Source organism: Acinonyx jubatus, chromosome E1, assembly GCF_027475565.1.
Source record: "Acinonyx jubatus isolate Ajub_Pintada_27869175 chromosome E1, VMU_Ajub_asm_v1.0, whole genome shotgun sequence".
In the NCBI taxonomy this organism is placed as follows: Eukaryota; Metazoa; Chordata; class Mammalia; order Carnivora; family Felidae; genus Acinonyx; species Acinonyx jubatus.
In genome coordinates, this window is record NC_069397.1 from 41098141 (window position 1) to 41119912 (window position 21772).

The 21772-nt window shown below is 49.7% G+C and overlaps 2 protein-coding genes across 3 annotated transcripts in view; one reads left to right on the forward strand and one right to left on the reverse strand.

Annotated features, from left to right (window-relative positions):
* On the reverse strand, positions 1-13979 carry DUSP3 (dual specificity phosphatase 3). The gene is made up of 6 exons (XM_027048826.2): positions 13832-13979; positions 13587-13638; positions 12463-12538; positions 11536-11695; positions 8706-8932; positions 1-3748 (listed from the first exon to the last, which is right to left on the reverse strand). Exons 3-6 carry the CDS (start codon positions 12467-12469, stop codon positions 3543-3545), a joined length of 600 nt encoding a protein of 199 aa, XP_026904627.2. The 5' UTR covers positions 12470-12538; positions 13587-13638; positions 13832-13979; the 3' UTR covers positions 1-3542.
* The window catches only part of CFAP97D1 (CFAP97 domain containing 1), a 15971-nt gene continuing 8134 nt past the window's right edge, over positions 13936-21772 (forward strand). The window contains exons 1-6 of one of the 2 annotated variants that reach the window (XR_008293951.1): positions 13936-14228; positions 14961-15031; positions 15301-15419; positions 16268-16391; positions 17130-17186; positions 17684-17812. Coding sequence is in view for 1 of the 2 variants with exons in the window: in XM_015071513.3 (XP_014926999.1) it covers positions 14105-14228; positions 14961-15031; positions 15301-15419; positions 16268-16391; positions 17130-17186 (495 nt within the window). In the remaining variant the exon portion in view is untranslated. Of the gene's footprint in view, positions 14229-14960; positions 15032-15300; positions 15420-16267; positions 16392-17129; positions 17187-17683; positions 18121-21772 lie in introns of those variants that run through there. The other variant, XM_015071513.3, reaches the window with a different exon arrangement.

The window sequence follows — 21772 nt, forward strand, 5'->3', positions numbered from 1 at the left end:
TTTCTATGTAATGTAAGACATTTATTTTGGTTACAGTTAGTGTTTTAACACTGATTTGTGATACAACAGACGTTAAGCTTACTTTCCTTTAAAACCAATTTAATACCTTCCCCTTTTCTGCCCAGAAAATTCACGCTTTCACAATCAAATCACCCTAACAGCTGGCAGGAGGTAAGTTAAGCTTCCGACGGATCTGCTCTCTCAACCGGAGAGGGTTTCTATTTCCAATCAGGATAAAACCTTGACTTGGAAAGACCAACTCTGTTGGCTCTTCGGTGATTCCTGACACCGGTTTTACGACAGAAAATTTCCTGCGAGGAAAGTTCGTATCTTCATATTATAAGATCAGTGCTTATTTTAATTAAAACATTAGCATCTTAACATTAACTTGTGACACAAAAGGCACCAACTTTCCTTTTCAAACCATCCATCACCATGGGTGGAACACAGTGCCACCTGCTGGTCATGTTATTACATACCCTATAATTTCCAGGTGGTAGTAAATTCCAGGTAGGGGTTCTCAGAGAACCCTACAGTGTCAGGGCCAAAGGGACCTTAGAGGTCTTCTAGATGGGCCCCCTGGTTTGACAGATGGGTGGTTTCTGCTCTCCAGATAACTCAGAGTGGCAGGGAAACAGACCAGCCTGTGGAAAGTGTGCTGCTTTAGATTTGAGAAGAAAGCCATTTGGTGCTCTAATTCGACCTATGTGAGGGTCTGCTAGTCAAAGAAGGGATCAGGTCAGGGGAGGGGGTAAGGGCACCCTGAGTTCCTATTCCACCATTTCCCAGGGGTAGAGAGCTGTCCAGAAACAGCTTCCACTCACAGCTGGGCATATGCTGGCTCTTACACAAATAAGAGTTTTATTTTACTCAAAAATTAGGAGCTAAATCTCATGAAGTAAATACGGGGTTTCTGGGACTAAAGACTACCAAGAAATCCCAAATTATCAGCATAAAAGTAGCCCCAGAGTAAAGGCAGTAATTTTCTCAATGGCCTTTTCTCCCTCATGCCCCCACAAAAAGGCCTTCGAGAGGTCTGGTTAACTAGCCTAAGTAGCTGTGGCCGTCCTGTGGGGTGACCACTGCCTAAGTGTGGGAGGGGGAACCCTGGCCCCCCCAGCCCCAGAGCCTCTTCTGGAAGCAGAGCAGAAAGCTCCAACTTAGGGGTGCTACATGTTTCCTGGAGGAAGAGCCACACATTCTAACCTAATCGGGGACCCACGTTTTACTTCTGTTTCCTGGAGCAGGGATGGGTTTGTACCAACTCCCTCCCGCCCGCGTGCAGACCCCCTGGGCAGTACAGCGTGAACCACCGTACTCCATCCAGAGCACCGACTGGCTCTTGTGCACACAGGCTGGGTCAAGGGCATGTTCAGGGCACCTGGGCACTCCCAGGGAGCTCCTGTCTTGGGGGAGGAGGGTAGCATGAGACAAAGAATTCAGCTTCAGGGAGCAGCAAATTTCCAAGTCTTGCCTTGGCTCTGCCTTAAGAGGCCGGGACAGCCTGGGGGCCATGCCCTCCCTCAGTGTGAACCCCAGCTCCTTTTTCTTAAAAAAGGTAACCATACATGAAGAAGCTCTACCAACTTGATCGGGTTACTGAAAGGATCAAGTTAGATTACGTGGGACAGTGCTCTGGAAACCGTGAGGTGAGGTACACAGGTTAGAGAGGATGGCTGTTTCACTTAGGTGGGTCTACGTGGGCAGTCCGGTATCTGGAAAAGACGACAGACCCTAGTTTGTCCAGGGTGACTGTGGTCACAGAGAAAAGGGACCATGTAGCAACAGAGGTCACGACACCCATGAGGCCCTGCGGCACCCTGCTTCTCCTTGTCTGGCCGGACGTTCCAGACGTTCCCAGTCAACTCTTGAAAAAGGCGCATTCCCCGCCTCGACAGGTCAATGCTGCCAGAATTCAAATTTAAAACGGAATTTTTAACTACTCAACAAAAGTCCTGGATTTTTCCCTTCAGGCTTTCTGGGAGCTTGATACATCCACCAGAACAACACCCTGCACACGTCTGGTGCTCAAAAAAAAAAAAAAAGTTTAATTCCACCAACTTTTATAGACCTCTACGTGCTAGGACCTGGGGGTGTGGCTGAGGGCCACCTCTCTGCTGGCAGGGAATCTGGAGAGACAGGAATGCCTCACTTTCCACGGTGACGGTCATGGAAAGTCCTAACAAGACCGTGTTTGAAACAAAACTCCTATATTCTGACAAGCGTGTGCATGCGTGTGCTAGTGCGTTCCGACATCATCCTTACAAAGTCCTAAAAAAGGCTGTTCCTGTTTGTGGTTTGCTCTACCAGCAGTGAAGGCTCCATTTGGACGCGCCGCCGTGTTTCATTTCTGCCTGGCTGAGTCATTTTTGCTCCCAGGGCCCCAGGCTCGCTCCTGGCATCACAGAGCCGTTAAGAACTACCTACAAGCAGGCACGGTGAGGAGCCACTCGTCCATCCTCTGCCTGTGTTTCTGAGACACACACCCCCCGACACACCCACACACCCACACTGTAATTGGCCAACTTCCTCCCGTCCTTGGAATAGCAACTGAGACAAGAAAGCAGTTAGCACGAGAGGCTGGCGCTGGCCAACACGGTCATTCAGGACAAACCCTTTGTAATTCTTCAAATGGTGGGGTTTTTAAATAGGCTGGAACTTCAACACTCTGTTTTCTAAAAAAATAAAAATAAAAATAAAAATAAAATAAAACCATGCCCAAGGCATCGCGCTTCTAACAGACCAAGCGACCTGAGAGCAGTCCAAGGGGAACATTCCAAAGCAGGGGATTCTGAACGCAAGCCTTCCAACGATTCGCATCTTAAAAACTATTGACTTAGGGGAGTCCTCCAGGGGGAATCTGTTTGCCCCTCCGAGGGCCTCTTCGTTTAGGTATCTTTAATCCTAAGGAAATAATTACAATGCAGTCTCTTCATGGGAATTTCCACCTGCTAACAACTTATGGCTTCTCCAGGCCAGTTCAGACCTCACGATGGGCCTCTGCCTCTGAGCAAGGTGCGGACAGCTAGGAGGAGCAGGGGGAGACAGGCATGGTGGAGGGAGAGGAGCCTGCGTTTGCATAGTTCCCTTACAGGGCTCGAGGTGCGGGGGTCCCCGCTCAGGAGAGGCCCCAGGGGTGGATGGTAGGGAGCAGGGGGGAGGGAGGCAGGGGGCAACGGAGGTCAGGAGGGACCCCTGTGGGCATCTCGAGCCTTACACTTGCACAGACCTCCTGCCTTCGGTCATCCGGGAGAAGGACACATGCCACACGCCTTCCCCCTCTGCGCCCCCACCTCAGGGAGGCGACATCATAAACTGCAGGCACAGGACACACACCAGGGAGCAAGAACGCCCTCCTTAGCAAGCTTCTTTATATGCTCCCCAGGGGGAAAGTGGCCCAGGGCTGTGTTGGGACAGACTTGTGGGCGAGTGCCTGGTGATGCTAGGAGCAGGGTGCACTGTGTTTCCTAAACATGGTGGCTTGGGACGCCTCAACCGGGGGCTCCCCTGTCTGCCTCTAGAGAAGAGGCGGCGAGAGTGCCCTAGAGTTTCAATTTCCCCTCCTTGACCAGTCTGTCATTGAGCTGGCAGAGCTGAGCCAGGAAACCATCGTTGGGGCCGATCTCACGGTTCTGCCTCACGATGCTCAGCGCAGACTTGACATCCATCTTCTGGCGCATCATGAGATACGCGATGACTAGGGTTGGGGAGCGGCTGTAACCTTCCCGGCAGTGGACAAGCACCCGGCCTGTAAGAAACAGGGACACGTGAGCTGGAGCTGGGGCCATCCAATCACAGAAGACCCTAGTCAAAACTCTCCTGGGGGCGCCTGGGTGGCTCAGTGGGTTAGAGGGTCTGACTCTGGATTTCGGCTCAGGTTATGATCTCGAGATTCTTTTTTTTTTTTTTTTTTTTTTTTTTTTTAACGTCTATTTAATTTTGAGAGAGAGAGAAAGAGAGACAGAGTGTGAGTGGAGGAGGGGCAGAGAGGGAGACAGAATCCGAACCGGGACGTGGGGCCTGAACTCATGAAGCATGAGAGTATGACCTGAGCCAAAGTCAGACGCTTAACCGACTGAGCCACCCAAGCACCCCTGATCTCACGATTCTCGAGATTGAGCCCCGCATCAGGCCCTGTGCGGACAGCACGGAGCCTGCTTGGGATTCTCGCCCTCCCCCTCTCTCTGCCCCCTCCCCTGCTTGTGCTCTCTCTGAAAATAAATAAATAAACATTTTAAAAAATGAAAACCAAAACAAACAAACAAACAAAAAAAAACCCTTCCGGGGAAATGCAAACGAAAAATAGAGTAAGAAGCCATTGTGTACCCACCAGAATGACTCAGTGAAAAAGACAGAAAACACAAGGCGTCAGTCAGGCTGTAGAGCAGCAGGACTTCTATCTGTGGCTGCGGAGGGGGCTGTGCGTTAGCACAGCACACCAGCAAACTGTGGGGCAGTATGTGCTCAGCCTGGACACACGCGGCCCCTACAGCCGGCCGGGAACGTGCGCACATGTCCACCAAAAGACACCAGAACATTCACAAGGCAGCGCCCGTCACCATAATCCCCGCTGGCAACTCCCAAAGGCCCACCAACGGTAGAAGAGATAAAGTACCAAGAACGAACACCAGAAACAACACAGATGAAACACACACAGGGCATCTGGGACCCCATGGAGCAGGAGAGCGGGCAAACTGCTCTGTGCTATCAGAAGGCTGGATGGTAGTGATGGGGGGACTGGGAGGGAACACGTGGCGGGCTTTCTAGGGTGCTGGCGGTGTCCTGTTTTCGGATCCGGGGGCTGATACGTGGGTGTGCGCGGCGCACTGATCCACACGCCTGTGATACGGGCGCTTCTCCACATGAAACTGCTATTTCAATCAAGAGCAGAACATGGAAACAACCCAAATGCCCGTCAACAGGTGAATGGACAAACCAGTACATCCACATGTTGGAAGACTACTCGGCATTAACAAGGAGTGAATTGTTGATGCTTGCAGCAAGAGGGATGGGATACCCAACAATTACGCTGAGTGAAAAAGGCCAGGCCAAAAGAGCGTACATGTAATTCCATTTATACAGAAGTCTACGAAACGTATACTCAAGTCTGGTGACAAAAAGCAGACCAGTGGTTGGAAGGTGGAGAGGGGCAGAGCGGAGAGGTCACGAAGGCATATGAGGAAACTCCAGGCAGCGGGGGAGGGGATGGATGTGCTCACGATCTTGTTTGTGGTGACGGTTTCACAAGTGCATCCGTATGTCAAAACTTCAAATTGTAGGTTTTAAATATGTGTGATTTACCGAATGTCAATTATACCTCGACAGAATGGTTTAAAAGATAAAAGAAACATGCATGTTAACTACAAACACAAAGACAAAAATATCAAAACACACCCAGGGCACTTGGGTGGCTCAGTGGGTTGAGCATCTAACTCTTGATTTTTGGCTCTGGTCACGATTTCACGGTTTGGTTTGTGAGTTCGAGCCCCACGTCCATCCGGCTCTGCACTGACAGTACAGAGCCTGCTTGGGATTCTCTCTCTCTCCCCCTCTCTCTCTCTGCCCCTCCCCAGCTCGTGCATGCGTGTGCACGCGCTCTCCCTCTCTCAACATAAATAAACCTAAAAATAATAATAATAATAAACCACACCAACAAAAAACACCCTCTCATGGCCCTTCAAATGGCCCACGAGGCCCTACTAAAGCTGGCCCCCCACGTCCAACGCCATCTCCCCCATCCCGTTATTAACGTGATTAACGCTATTAACGCTATGACCTATCTAACCCCACGACGCCTCAATTTCCTCATCTGGGTTAAGGGCACCCATTGCGTGATGTTGTTAGGGGACTGAAGGAAATGACATATAAAGCCCTTAGGCTAGAGGGGCGCCTGGGTGGCTCGGCCGGTTAGGTGTCCGACTTTGGCTCAGGCCATGACCTCGCGACTCGTGGGTTCGAGTCCCACACCGGGCTCTGTGCTGACAGCTCAGAGCCTGGAGCCTGCTTCAGATCCTGGCTCTCCCTCTCTCCCGCTCACACTCTGTCTCTGTTTCTCAAAAATGAATAAACATTAAAAAAAAAATTATTTTAAGCCCTTAGGCTAGAGCCTGGCACCTGTAAACACTCAATAAATAACTATCATCTGGCATCAGGAGTCCTCTAGTGGCACCTAGTACCTTCCACTATGGCAGCCCAGCTCTATGTCACTGTTGGCCTTGCACAGATCTACCCCTCCTCTGCCAGACTGTGAGTTCCTTGAGGGCAAGGCCTGTGGGGTATTGGTTTCTGGATGCCCAACCATCCCTAGGATACATTGGTGTTCGATGAGTATTTGCTGACTAGCCAAGTAAATGATTACCCACCAATACATGTAGACTGCCATTACTTTGAAGGAAAGCGGCTGGTCCAGGGTCAAACACAGTCTCTTCTGTTCCCATCACCCCGCCCCCAAAACATGACTCTATTTCCCCAGTGCCTCCCAAGCAGGAAGGGGGAGGCCTCCACTTTCCTTTCACTCTCCGGCCAGTGTACCCAAAGTCCACAGAGCGGGGGAACTCCCATCCATGCCCTGACCCTGGCAAGGGGACCATCTGCACAGAGGCTTCCTCACCACGTGGAACAGACTCAGAAGCCCAAGACGCACAGAACCAATGGGGAAGGGGAGGGCTCGACTCCCATCCTTCCAGGCCCCACCCAGACGCCATCCTCCTCCGTAAAGCCTCCTTTGATCTTCCTGGCTGGAAACGACGGCTTCCTCCTCTGAGCACTCCTGGCTGTTCCCACTTCTCCAAAGTGATGGACACCTGGTTCCCCTGAGCCCTGCACACTGTTGGGAGGCCAATGCATTTCTGTTGACTCACTCGGCCAATCAACCCCAGAAGCATTTACACTTGGCGTTAGAGTCCTTGGAATTCGTTTTTGTCACTCACTTGGTAACTATTTGCAGCGTTGTCTGCTATGTGCCCGATACTACATCAGGGGCTGGGGAGACAGACAGAGGGACCCAGTGACCCAGCCTGAGGGCAGGCTTCATGGAAGAGAGAACACTGTGCCCAGCGCTAAAACGCAAGGTGGAGTTTGCCAGAGGACAGGGTAGGGAGAGGCAGAGAGAAATTTCCAGACTCAGCCCATGTGGGCTCCTGCCAAGGCAGGAGGTCACAAGAAGTCAAGCTATGTTCCTAGTTTATGGAAAGAGGAAACAAAGTCAGAAAGCTCTAAGCTCCCCGAGTGGATGACCAATCCATATACAAGATGAGCAAAACGCACCCCCTTACCTGTGCCCCTTGTTGCCATCTACACAAGAACTCAGTACAGCCGAAGCCGGGGTTGGGGGACACAGGAGACCACGAAGGGCCTGACAGTGAAGTCTGCAGATTCCCTGCGTGATAACACTTCCCTCCTGAGCCCCAGATACGCCATAATCAGCATCTGGTACAAACTGGTCATTGGAAATCATTCCGGGGCAGAAGCCAGGCACAAGAAGCATTATGTAGTAGAGACAGCCTAGAATCAGGGGGACGAGGCTGACCGTGCCTTAATATGGGGGGGAGGGGGGCACTTCCCCTGAGAAGGTTGTGGGGAGGGGAGGAAGAGCTGCTGAGAGAAGTAAGCTAAAAGCAGAAAGGGCAAGAGGCCCAGCCTGCTCAGCTGACGTCTGCCTTCTGCCTTCTAGGATTTCCCCCAGGGACACCTTCCCTGACTGCCAGTTCCTCACCAGTTCTGCTTCAGTCTAAGGTTTGGGAGCATTTAGAAAGTAGCTGGAAGACGTGGCCCATGGGCCACAGCTTGCTGAGCACCGGCCTAAGCCAGTCACGGCTGCCCCCATTCCTCTGGCCAGGCATTCACGTAAGCCAAGTCCAGCCAGCGAGATGTGAGAGGAACCCTACTGAGGAGTTTCTGAGGACCATTCTACAAGAAAGAAAGAACAGAAAAGCAAAGGAAGGGAAGGGAAGGGAAGGGAAGGGAAGGGAAGGGAAGGGAAGGGAAGGGAAGGGGGGAAGGGAGGGAGGGAGGGAGGGAGGGAGGGAGGGAAGAAGGAAGGAAGGAAGGAAGGAAGGAAGGAAGGAAGGAAGGAAGGAAGAAAGAAAGAAAGAAAGAAAGAAAGAAAGAAAGAAAGAAAGAAAAAGGAAGGAAGGAAGGAAGGAAGAAAAAGGAAGGAAGGAAGAAAAAGGAAGGAAGGAAGGAAGGAAGGAAGGAAGGAAGGAAGGAAGGAAGGAAGGAAGGAAGGAAGGAAGGAAACACATGAGAAACAGACGGCGGCCTCGTCTTTCACTGCACTTTGTCCTGCTGGGATGTGGTGACTGGGTCTGCCACTGCCATGGTGGGACCACTAGGGGACTGTCCAGCACAGAGGGCAGCAGGAGAGAGAGAGGAGAAACACCTTGTCCTGATGCCACCACTGAGCTGCTGAATCAACCGGCCCCAGAGCTCCCTCACCTCACGACTTCCTACCACGGAAGATAAACTGTTATTACTGAAGCTATTTGAATTGGGGGCATGTGGGGAGTGGCTGGAAATGAACTCTCAGCCAAAGTCAACTCAAACACAAGGACCCCAGGGCTGCCACCCGGTGAAAGGTTTGTACATCTTGTGTAATGTAGCACCACTCGATAGGTTCCAAGGGGAGGCCCACTGCGGGCCTCTTTTCCAGAAAAAAATCCAGTCAAAGTTGCCTTGCACTGTTTCCTGGGAGGCAGGTGCCTTACCGTTCTTTTGAGCCAAGGCCTGGTCAATGAAGTCTGCAGCCCTTTCAAAGTAGGCGCTGAGGTTGAACTCCTGCGTGTCATTGGCTTTGATGCCCAAGTAGGTGATGCCAGAGTCCTTGTAGAAGTTGGCGTTGGTGTTGACGTGCATGAAGGACCTGCCCTCAGCAGCATTCAGAACATGGGTGATGCCTAGTTTCTGCAGCTTGGGGATGTCTTGAGCCACCGACCTGGACAGAAGAGGGCAGCAGGGAATGATTAACTGACCCAGTGGCAGCCCCGGGGGGAGGAAGACAGAGAAGATTCTAAGTCTCTTGGCAAAGCAAGGAACCCTCCACACTCGGCCCCTGCCAGCTTCTCCCCATCTTATGACCCACCTTCCCCACGCCAGCCATATCTAATTACCGGCAGCTTCCCCAAATAGACTGGGTGGTTTCATACCCGTGTTGTTCCTGCTCTGGAATGCTGTCCTCTAGCTTCTCCATGGACACACACCCTCTCATTTTTCACCACCCTCTGCAGTATGTCCCAGTCACCCCTCCATTCCATCTGGCATCGTGTTCCCTATGCTGAGGCGGTGGTAGAGCCCAGTGGCTAAAAATGGGCTCCAGAGCCGGACTGCCTGGGCTGAGTCCAACTCTGAGACTCACCAGCCAGGTTAACCTTGAGCAAGTCCCTTGACCTTTTTGTGACTCCAGCTTCCCTGTCTGTAAAATGGGGATGGTAATGGCAGCTACCCCGGGGGGTTGTCATTGAGTGTTAAATGTGCTATTGTGTAGACAGAGCCTGACACTGAGGACAGTGCTTTTCTAATGCCTGATGGTGCTTATTTGTTTTGACGGGCAGGCTGTGAGCTCCTGGAGGGAATGACCACGTCTGCTTCGGGTCTGCATGCCTAGCACCTGCTATAGCACCTGGCACATAGTAGGGGCCGAATAACTATGCAGTGAATCAGTGAAAAAGAAGGAAATCGGCACCACCTAGGCAGCCCCCCCTCCTTGGATTATAAAGCACGGCAGCCCCGCCAGTCCCCCAGAGGGACCCTTTCCGCCACAGACCACCAACCACGGTTCTGAAGCTCTCTCGGGTGAGGAAGCACTTGGGGACCAAGTGGCGCCAACAGAACCCTGGGGGTTACAAAACATTTGATCTGAATAGTCAAAGGGCTCCTTTATTTCATCTCACAACAACATCCCAATTCAGACAGCAGTGTATACTTTACAGAAATGCCTTCTCCTACAGGATCCTGTTTGCCTATCACAGCAGCCTGTAAGGAAGCAAGGACTCAGCTTAGACTCGGGCCCAACAGGACAGCGGAAGGATGTGCTTGCGCTCACATGGGCTGCTTGGAGGCAGAGCCGGGAGGAGACCTGACGCCAGCTCTGTTCTGTCTTCCCCTCACTCTGCCTGTCATGTCCACATCAACTGCAAATCCTGAGTTCTAGAAAACAAGGCTCATACAGGATCCTCTCTGCCCTGTGAACCCTGATTTGGTTAAGGGGCTCCCAACATGCGGGAGCACCCCCCCTCCCTCACACACACACACACCCGTGGCCAAGTCGAAGCCAGATTCACTAACTGGGCAGGGGATGTGTTTTCTACAGTGGCCATCAGCACTTGCCAGTCTGGCTACCACCAGACATCCACAACCTAGGTTTTCACTTGGTAAGTGGTGGCAGCCGAATGTGCCAAACTGCCCAAGACAGCGGGTCCCAAAGGTGCCAAGGCCACTTGCTGCTTGCGTTGACTGGACAGGGGGCTGGCTTTCCTCAGAACTCCGCAATTACTGAGCCCTCTGGCTGAGGCTCTGGGACTGTTTTAGCTTGTCCCTGCTCACCATACTGCACACGGTTGTATTGTAAGGCAGTGGTTGATGAAAACAAACAACTCTGAAGGTGAACTCCCATTCACCTCCCTTCTCTATTACTTGACATTCGACAAATTTACCATTATCATTAATATCCCTATGAATGCGCATTATACAGTGCCTGACACACAGTAAGTGCTCAATATGGTGAATGAATAAATGCAATGGAGGAGACGGTCCCCCATGAAGGTGGGACCTGCCTGGTGGACCCCTTTTGGCCCCGCGATGATCCCCGTTTTTGTGGCACTCCTTAGGGTAAGCAGCAGTCCTGTAGTACAGGACAGGGGGTACAGACGTGAACAAGACTTTGACCCTGTCCTCACAATCCCTCAACCACTCTGGGCCACCATTTCCCCCTGGGTAAAAGGAGAGAAGACAGTTAGTTCTAGGTTTCCAACACGCAGACCCTGGCCCACAGAGCTCAGGGCGTTGGTTAATCAAACCCTATGTGCAAGGCAGGAAAGGAGCAAGGAAACCCCCGGCCCCGCTCTCCGGATCCCACATTCCTTGATCAGGCCTGCCCAGCCGGGAAACTTCCACGCCCGATTTGTGACGTCAGCCCGTTGCCATGGCAGCGAAGGCAGACATTCCGCGGTGACCTCACTGCAGAGCCAGGCAGCTGTCACATGACGCGCGGGCTGGAGACCGGCCGGGTGACTGAGGGCCACCTGTTAAGTGATCACGGTAGCCCGACCCCGCCCAAAGCCGAGCCCCTAGCGGGTAACGGCTGCGGGCCGCACGCCGGGCTGGCCGAGCGCCCCGGGCTCCGTGCCCCCCGCGAGGGGGAGGACCTCGTGGGGCCGGGGCGGGGTCTAGCCCCTCCGCCCCCACGCACGGGGGCGGGCGGCGACTCCAGCCCCCTCTGTGTTCCCGGACGGCGACCACGCCCCGCACCCCCCCCTCCCCGCGCCCGCGACGCCCCCACCCCGGCTTTCGGGTGGGCGGGGCGCCCCAGCGGCGACTCACGCGTTGCCCACGTAGATCCTGGGGGTGACCTCGTTGCAGGGCTGGCTCGGCAGGCTGTAGCAGCCGCTGCCGTCCGAGAGCAGGTCGTTGAGATCCTGCACCGAGAGCTCGAACGGGCCCGACATGGCGGCGGCCGGGCCCAGCACGCCGGGGCAGCAGCCTGCGAGGGGAGAGCCGCCGGGTCAGCTGGGCGGGGGCTCGCGAGCCGGGACCCGCCCCGTCCCGCCCCGGAGGCGGGCCCGCCGGGCGCGGGAAAAGGCGGAGCGCGGGCGGCCGACGCGCCCCGCTCCCCGCGAGAAGGCGCGCCGCTGGGGTCGCGCGGACGCTCCGAGGCCCCTAGGCACGTGCCCCGGCGGAAATGGCGCCGCCCGTGTTGGGGGGGGAGGGGTCCTTTTCGGCCCACCCGCGGCCTTTTCTGTACCGTTATCCACTGGGAAGTGCAGTGGCTTCATTGGACTAAACTCGGGACGCAATAAATGTTCCAATTGACCAGGCTCCGGTTGACACCACAGGTGTCGCTTAGTTTTGCAGGATTACCGGGACACCAGGGTTGGGCTTGTGACCTCTGACTGCCTGCTGCAGGACCAGCAGCACAGACCTCGCCCAGGGAGCTGGTCCGAAAGGCAGAATCTGCGCCCCAGCCCAGACTTGCCGGATAAGAATGTGCCTTTTACAGCACACACTCCCTTCCCCCACCGCGATTCCTACAAAGGTTAGAGTTTGAGCAGCACAACTCTGAGACACGTTTCTTCCAACAGTTATGGAGACCCAGCATCGTGCCCAAAAGCTTGGGTTCTGCGCAGCCAGACTTGGCATTCTGACGCTGGTCTCTCTGAACCTGTTTGCTATTTAAAAAAAAAAAAAAAAGGATACTGTTGATGTGGGAAACAAAGACAAAAGAAAAAGTTAAATTTCCCTGCTACTCACAGCCCATTGATCAGTCCTTGAAACAGGCAGAGTGACCTTCGTCTGGGAGCTCAGCTGTCTCCACGTTGATACTTTGCTAAGGGCAAAAGGGAATCTTAGCTTAACGTTACCCCCCCCCCCCTCCTCCTGCCAGGATCTTGTGAGTCTACTTTAAACATATAGAAATTCCTTTGGAAACTTCCTTTACCTGTACCCCCCAAGATGTATGTTAGCAATCATCCTCCAAGCATATGGCCCCAGGATATACATCTGAAAGGGCTCCTGACTTTTTATGAACAGTAATAAATGACTTTTTCGTAACAATAGCTAGCCTCCTCAGGGTCCTGGAAATCTTGTTTCCAAAATTCCTTACAGGCTTTCTCTGTCCCTAACCCCCTCCCGACTTGAAAGTATATATTCAACTTTCCACAACCCCAGTGCTCTTTCTCCCCACTGGTCCTGCCCTCATGCTTTAAGAAAACCACCGATGGGGCGCCTGGGTGGCTCAGTCGGTTGAGCATCCAACTTCGGCTCAGGTCATGATCTCGAGGTTTGTGGGTTCAAGCCTCGGGTCGGGCTCTGTGCTGACAGCTCAGAGCCTGGAGCCTGTTTTGGATTCTGTGTCTCCTCCTCTCTCTGCCCCTCCCTCATGTGTGCTCTGTCTCTGTCTCTCAAAAATAAATCAATGTAAAAAAAGAAAACCACTGTTTTGCCCCAAAGATGTCTCAAGAATTCTTTCTTGATCGTTTGCTCCAAACCCCAACATTTCCACATCATTTGTGCCTCTTTCCTAGGGTTCTTTGAAAGATTAAATGTGACGCTCAAGGAAAGCGCCCAACACTGTGCAATGAGCACTCAGTAGGTGTTCTCCTTCTACTTTAGCCAATGTAATGAGCACCCACTAGGTGCTACTACACCTGTGCTACTGTGGAGGTGAATGAGGCTCCTTTGCAGCCAGTCCAAGAGCAGCTGCCAGCCCAGGGTTGGCTGCTCCTCATTTGCTGAGATCCCGCTAAGAGCGGACGACGGTCTCTGTTCTCCCCCACTGCCGACGGCAGATTACCCACACCCACCCTTACCCCTCCCAAAACCAGATGTCCTGGGAGTTCAGGAAACCTCATCCCGAGTCCAGCCCTGCCACTAACTCGGTTCTTGAGCAGCAAAGCAGGCTGTGACTCTGGACTTCAGTTTCCTCATCTGCAAAAGGAAGAAATTGGATGAGATTATCCTTCAGGCCATCTTTCACCTTCCCCCCAAAGCTGGTGGTCTCACGGCTCCAGGGGATCCATCACGGTGGACACTAGTTAGCTTAGAGCCCAAGGTGTATAACCAAGGCTGGACTCCTCCACCCCAGCCCCCACCCGGAGCCTTCCCACCCCTCCCAGCGCACCATGCCTTTTCCCATAGTGCTGGCGGCATCTGCCTGCGAGGCAGGTGGGAGAGCGAGCTTCTGAGTCTCGCCCCTCATCTTGACTTGGACCTAGATTAGCTTTCAAGCAGAAGCCCAGGGGTAGCCAGGCATGCTCCGCCACTCCTCTTCCTTCCCCAAGACCCGTCCCTGATGTCATAACTGGGTAACTATGACAACATGTCACGGGGACCGCTAAGGACCTCACAGAGGAGCCTGGGTGCCTCATTTCTGAAGTGAGACTAGGAAGAGAAGATGAACAATTGCCTGGATTATCTCGCCTACCCTGTAATCGTCTCTAATCACAGGCAGAGCACGACCTTCAGGAAGAAACTGGACTTTGGCCACTACATATTTCACAAGAATAGGATACAAATAGGTATGTGGGCCATTGGGACAGGACACTGTGATTAGGGGTTCTGGAAGGGTCCACCTTAGAGAGGCCAGACCAGGACAGGGCTTTGCAATGATGTGGCCTTATCTGCTGGATTGGGTCAAGAGAACAGCGTCAGTGACAAAATGTATCTTCCACCCGGAGTCCAGTGGACGGAAATGCTCATTTAAACTCGTTAAAGCCAAAGAAAACTAGAGAGACTCCCAACAGGCTAGTCCTATTGTGGAGGATGAGAGAGGCTCTTTTTTATTTTTTTAATGTTTATTTATTTTTGAGAGAGAGAGAGAGAGAGCATGGGCAGGGGAGGAGCAGAGAGAGAGGGAGACACAGAATCCGAAGCGGGCTTCAGACTCTGAGCTGTCAGCACAGAGCCTGATGTGGGGCTTGAACTCCCGAACCATGAGATCAGGACCTGAGCTGAAGTCAGACACTTAACCAACTGAGCCACCCAGGCACCCCGGGAGAGGCTCTTTCACTGGGTGCAAAGAACATTGATCTCTACGTTTTACTTGTTCCCTCCCTCACGTTCTTTCACGTCTGCTAAAAAACTCATCAAAGATGTCAGCTTGGGACAGTTAAACTTCCTGAACTAGAGTAATGTCGGAATTCAAAATCGTAATGTGTATTAGTCGGACGGTCATTTAGAATGAGTGGGTTTTCCGAGGTGGCTGAGGGGACTCCTGTGTCGTAACGTGGCTCTCTTTTATCCTTCTCTAGTGAAGCCTACTGTTGATACCAAACCTCCGGTGGCACACACGCATCACATTTTAAAACTGAGCAAACTACAGGTATTTGTTCTTGCCATTTGCAGATGTACTTGACTGATCTTTATCTATGTCCTGAAGGGGTCCAGCTTCCCAGAGCCTCATAAATACCCACCTAACCCAGAGATTTGTCACTCCTCCCCTCCCCTTGCACACCAGCCATTTCCTGTGCTCTGCTCCCCGGCTCCATGGTGGCCCCCAATTTGCCCCTCCCCCACCATCCCAGAGGACGGTGATCCTGAGCCGTTGGGTGTTGGACGATGTCACCATGCTGGGGTGTGGTTTCTTACCAGGGTGAACAAAAGCGAATCGACAAAATCGAATATGAAAACAAGCAACTGTGTCAGAAAATCGCAAACGCCCATCGCGGCCCTGCCAGGGTGGATTGTTGGAACGAATATTTTTCCAAGAGGTAGTGTTCTTTCTCCCCTTTTCATTTTTGGAAAGTCAGAATTGACTTGCCCCTCGTTGAATTTTAGTGCGAGTTTCCCCTGAGCAGGAGGAGGACTCGAAGGAAGGTATCTTGACGGGTAAACCGGACAGACCAGATTAAGGAGAATAAAAACTACTCAAAAGGGGGACCTTCCTCTAGCGTTAAAGACTCCTAACTTTTATTGCATCTAAGAGACTTTTTGGAGTCCTATTCAGAGTTTGTCACGGGAAAATACCGCATAGTTTTGTCAAATGGTGACCAGAGGTGGGACTCTGAAGCACAGCATTCTTAAGGATCGGTTCCTCAAATATTTCCTGAGCAACTACTATGTGCTAAGTGCTATGAATAGAGATGAAATATATATATATATATATATAAATGATGAAATATATATAGATGAAATATATATATATATATATATATATATATATATATATATATATTTCCTTGAAAGCTGAAAAGAAGCAAAGCAGAACTTGTCCCTGGCCCTTCCCCCTTCCCCCATAACATAAACCAGACATTCTCAGTCCTGGTTTCACACAACCATTCCTGGGGTGCTGCTACCAAATGCCAATGTCCAAGCTGCACCCCAGACCAAAAAAGTAGAATCTTCTAGCGGACATCAGGGTTGAAAAACCACTGATACAAACCTACCAATGCTGTGCACGTTCGCCAGAGTGTAGTCGATTTCAACAGGTATATGGGGCCTCAGGGATCAGCAGGACAGTGTGTTCCCTGCGCTTAGGCAGCCTGGGTTTATGACATCACGACTTCATCCGAGAGGGGTATTTTATTCTTCAACCATCTCAGGATTTTGTGTTTTTCAGCTTGAACAGAGAAACAAGAAACCGGGAGCTAGTGAGAATCACCGTGGAAAACCAGGGCATTCTGAAGAGGCTTGGCGATCGAAAACCGCACTATGACCGCAGATCATCCGAGATAGATTGGCAGGCACGTGGATACTCCGCCCTATTCCCTCGCACACACAGAGTTCGTCTGTGTTCAGAGTAGAGTCGGTCTCAGAAGAGACCCCTGAGTGGCGGAGGGAGCGATCATGAGAAATGCAACAATCGGTAAAAGGGAAGCTACCCAGAGCAAACAAAGCTAACGACAGGAGCAAGCCACCCTCCTTGGTAGCAAAGCTGCTATGCGTCAGTTTCAGAAAAAAATACCTCATAGCGTCCTCCTTCAGGCTTTAATTCATTGAGGAAAGCCAAACGTACAATCAGAGAGGAGGAAGGGTATACCATTCAGTGTGCGGTTGATTTCCTTCATTTAGGAATGACCCTTCAAGAAGGAAAAAAAGAAAAAAGGCATCTGCGGTGTTTTTAAAAAACCCCCACTCCCTGGCTTTGGTCTGTAAGCCTTTTCTAAGCCAGCCTTAGGAGTTAGACTTTCAAGTTAAAAAAAAATTTTTTTAAACGTTTATTTATTGTTGAGAGACACACAGAGAGCAGGAGCATGGGAGGGGCAGAGAGAGGAGGAGACACAGAATCGGAAGCAGGCCCCAGACTCCGAGCTATCAGCACAGAGCCTGACGCGGGGCTCGAAATCACAAATCCTGAGATCATGACCTGAGCCGAAGTCGGACGCTTAACCCACTGAGCCACCCAGGCGCCCCTAGACCTTCCACTTTAGCACCAGCCCCCTGGCACTGACATAATTCTCTCTGATTTTTTTTCTTTCAAGAATTCAAGGCGCTATATCAGAAATACAACAAAATATCTTCTCTCCCGAGATGAATAGGTATGTCTTCCCATGGCTGCTTCTTACTGTGAAATAACAGTGATCACAGTTGATATCAAAGCCCCAAGAACTGTGTAGATGAAGAACAAGGGGCCCAGTTAAAGGGATGGATTTTGCTCTTCTGTTAGTATAAGGGAACTTAGGGCTGTGTCTTCTCTCCCTATGAGTAGGAAATGACTGGCTTTTGTCATCAGCTTTTGAGTCTTCATGTGAGTCTTAAGGGGAAGTGATTTGTTCCAATAAAATATAAACAGGAGGTCTCGTGGCTTTACTGTTGTGCCAAAAGTTGAATTATATGTCTCTGTCACTGTTCAAAAGTACCGTTGTGTTGGCATTTTGTATTATTTAACTTTATTAGTAATGGCCAAGTTTGGGATTTTTTTTTTTTTTTTTATCCCTGGGGAGAAGGATAAATGGACACGCAGGCTTTCCAAGGAATAGGTCTGTGTAATTAATGTGTCTCTATTTCTCTCCCTCTCTTTTACCCTGAATACAAGGTTACTCACAGTGGAAAAGATACAAGAGAAAGCCTTAGGATTTCTTAGCTGCTTAGACTCTCAAAACACTCCTAAGTGGCTGAATGCTCAATCCTAGGATGCTACAATAAAGCTTGGAACATAAAATGAGTAAGTTACATTTAAGGTACCTGAAGGCTTTAAAGTCCCATCCCAAAATGGAGACAGAGTGGGGCAGGCAGAAGGAAGGATACAACCATTTTTATTTGGGGCTATGAAAAGAAGTGTCTATGAGAGAGAAAGCAAGAGAAGCATACACCATCACCACCATCGTAGAGGGGAGGAAGGCGGGGTAAGATGACCCAGCCACAAACACAGCTCTGTCAAAATGGAAAACAGAAGCACGTGATAAGATTAAGGTCCTGACAACACAGAGAACAAATGCCATTTCTCTGTGAATACACAGAATTGGAAAAGAATGCTTCATTGAAGTTTCCGTGTACTCTGTTCATTTACAAGGGGGCGGCCACAGTGAAAATGTCAAACGTATCTCAAAACATATGGCAAGACAACATTCCCTGACTGCTGTGACTGGTCATGCTGGGGTTGAGCCTGACTTTATTTAAACTTTTTATTTTGAAAGAGAGTAGATCTTAAGTGTTGTCATCACAAATAAATAAACTGTTTGTTTTAAAATAGATTCACAGATGGGGCGCCTGGGTGGCTCAGTCGGTTAAGCGGCCGACTTCAGCTCAGGTCACGATCTCGCGGTCCGTGAGTTCGAGCCCCGCGTCGGGCTCTGGGCTGATGGCTCAGAGCCTGGAGCCTGCTTCCGATTCTGTGTCTCCCTCTCTCTCTGCCCCTCCCCCGTTCATGCTCTGTCTCTCTCTGTCTCAAAAAATAAATAAAACGTTAAAAAAAAATTTAAAATAGATTCACAGGAAGTTGCAAATAAAGCATGGGGTGGGAGTGGGGCACTCCCGCACCCTTCACCCAGCCTTCTCCACAAGTTAGCATCCTTTTTTTTTTTTTTTTAGCATCTTGCATAACTGACAAGATGTAGTTTCTAGCTTTTTGGACTATTACGAATAAAGCAGCTATGAATATTTGTTCCAAGGGTCTGCATGAAAATCAGTTTAACTTCCTTGGGATAAGCACCCAAGAATACAATTGCTGGGTTGTATGGTAAGTCTATTTTAGAAGGAACTCGGGGCGCCTGGGTGGCTCAGTCGGTTAAGCGTCCGACTTCGGCTCAGGTCATGATCTCACGGTCCGTGAGTTCGAGCCCCGCGTCAGGCTCTGTGCTGACAGCTCGGAGCCTGGAGCCTGCTTCGGATTCTGTGTCTCCCTCTCTCTCTGACCCTCCCCCGTTCATGCTCTGTCTCTCTCTGTCTCAAAAATAAATAAACATTAAAAAAAAATTAAAAAATAAAATAAAATAAATAAAAAATAAAATAAAAAGGAACTACATCAGGGCACCTGGGTGGCTCAGTCAGTTGGGCGTCTGACCTTGGCCCAGGTCATGATCCCGCACTTTGTGGGTTCAAGCCCTGCGTCGGGCTCTGTGCTTCAGCTCAAAGCCTGGAGCCTGCTTCGGATTCTGTGTCTCCCTCTCTCTCCCCTCCCCTGCTCGCCCTCTCTCTATCTCCCAAAAAACATTTTTTAAAGGAACTACAAAACTATTTCCAGAGTGGCTGTACCATTTACCTTTCCACCAGCAATGGATGAGTGCTGCAGTTTCTCTATGTCCTCATCAGCGTTGGATATTATTCTTCATTTTAGCCATTCTGATATGTGTGCAGTCACATCTCATGTGGTCTTCTCACCTGCATTTCTGTAGGGATTAGTGACGTTGAATGTCTTTCACATGTTTGTCATCTGTATATCCTCTTGCATAAAATGCCTGTGAATATCTTTTGCCCATTTTCTAACTGGGCCGTTCATTTTTTTAATATTGCATTTTGAGAGTTCTTTATATATTCTAGACCAAATCCTTCGTTGGATCTGTGATCTGCAAAATATTTTCTCCCAGTCTATCATTTGTCTTTTTGTCCTCTTAACAGGGTCTCTCATAGAGCGAAGTATTTTATTTTAATTTTTTTATTGTTTATTATTTATTTTTGAGAGAGAGACAGAGAGAGAGACAGAGAGAGACAGAGAGAGAGAGAGAGAATGAGCAGGGGAGGGGCAGAGAGACAAGGAGACACAGAATCTGAAGCAGGCTCCAGGCTCTGAGCTATCAGCACAGAGCCCGATTCAGGGCTTGAACCCATGAACCCCCAGATCATGACCCGAGCTGAAGACGGACGCTTAAGTGACTGAGCCACCCAGGCGCCCCAAGAGCAAAGTATTTTAATGTTGATGGCATCCAATTTATCAATGATGCAAGTGTTCTGTGTTTTGACTATATCGATGTCAATATCCTGGTTGTGATATTGTGCCGTAGTAATGTGCTACCCCTGGGGAAAATGGGTAAAGGGCATCTCTCTGTTATTTCTCACACCCACGTAAAATCTACAATTATCTCAAAATAAAAAGTTTAAAGAATAAATCCATATACCCAAATATAAATTAACTGGGGCCAGTTTATCTCAGTTTGAGGAACTACCTCAATCTAGATTCTTCTAAACATCCAGGTTAGAAACCCGGGGTCATCCTTTACTTTGTACCTCTTTCTCCCTCCCCCGACTACATATTTTATTATTTTTTTAATGTTTATTTTATTTTTGAGACAGAGAGAGCGTGCGCATGAGTGGGTGAGGGGCAGAGAGAAAGACACACACAGAATCCAAAGCAGGCTCCAGGCTCTGAGCCGTCAGCACGGAGCCTGATGCGAGGCTCGAACCCACGAACTGTGAGATCATGACCTGAGCCAAAGTCAGAGGTTCAACGGACTGAGCCACCAGGCGCCCCTAACTAGGTATTTTAAATCGAGCACTCCTATCGCTTTGTCTCTGTGTGTGCTGTTAGTTTCCCTTCATCTGAGAATGTCACTTCCCTTTCATTCCTTAAGGATAATTTCATCACATATAGAATTCAAGATTGACAGTTCTTTGCTTTCAGCACTTTATAAATGTTGTGTGACTTCTTTCTGCCTCCATAGTTTCCTTTATAGGCAATACTAAAATAGAACTTGAATTGGTATTCCTTCCTGGTTGTTTCCCCCTGTTTTTCATACTTTAGCTAAGTGTTCAGCTTTCAGAAGATTAATTATGATCTGTCTAGTGGATTTCTTTGGTCTCAACCTACTTGGAGTATATCAGCTTCTTGAACCCACAGGTTTCTAACTTTCACCAACTTTGGGGAGTTTTCAGCCATTATTTCTTTGAATACCTTTCAGCCCCACATTTCTCCTCTCCTAGGATTCTGATGACACAAATGTTAGCTCTTTTGTTATTGTCCCATGGGTCCCTTATCCTTTTTCTTTGTTGTTCAGATTGAGTAAATTTCATTGATCTGTCCTTAAATACCCTGATCTGATCTTTTGTCATTTCCATGCTACTACTGAGTTCATCCAAGTTTTAACTTTCATAGTAATTTCTCATTTCTATCATTTCCATGTGGTTCTTTCTCATAACTTCTATTTCTTTGCTCAGATTTTCCAATTCAAGAGAATTTGCAGTTGATTGTTGCAGCATTTTTATTATAACTGCTTTAAAATCCTTGTCAGATAAATCCTAACATCTGAATCATATCAGTATTGGTATCAGTTGATTGCCTTTTATTTACATTGTTGTTTTCCTGGTTTGGGGTATGATGAGTGATTTTCTATTGTATCCTGGACATTTAGGTCATTACGTTAGGGATCTTTTAATTCTATTTACATCTTCTATTTCAGCAGGTGGGAGTCCTGTTTAGGTGTAGTATATTGGTTCTTTTATGGGTTTTACTTCCAAAGACCATTGTTTCCTTCTTTTCTTTTTCTTTCTTTCTTTTCTCTTTTTCTTTTCTTTCTTTTTCTTTTTTCTTCCTTCCTTCCTTTCCTTTTTTTTCCTTCCTTCCTTCCTTCCTTCCTTCCTTCCTTCCTTCCTTCCTTCCTTCCTGTTTTTCTGACTTTTCTTTCCAGTTTTATGTTTTATTAACACGAAATATGACATGTACATAAGCTGTCTATTCATTTTCTTCTCTGAG

What these genes read in the sequence shown, in the direction of transcription:
- DUSP3 (XM_027048826.2), bottom strand. An exon ending in AGGATCTACGTGGGCAACGC is followed by an intron (nt 8,933 to 11,535) that starts GTGAGTCGCCGC and finishes TCTTCTGTCCAG; the next exon opens with GTCGGTGGCTCAAGACATCC. An exon ending in GGCCTTGGCTCAAAAGAACG is followed by an intron (nt 3,749 to 8,705) that starts GTAAGGCACCTG and finishes TGTTTCTTACAG; the next exon opens with GCCGGGTGCTTGTCCACTGC.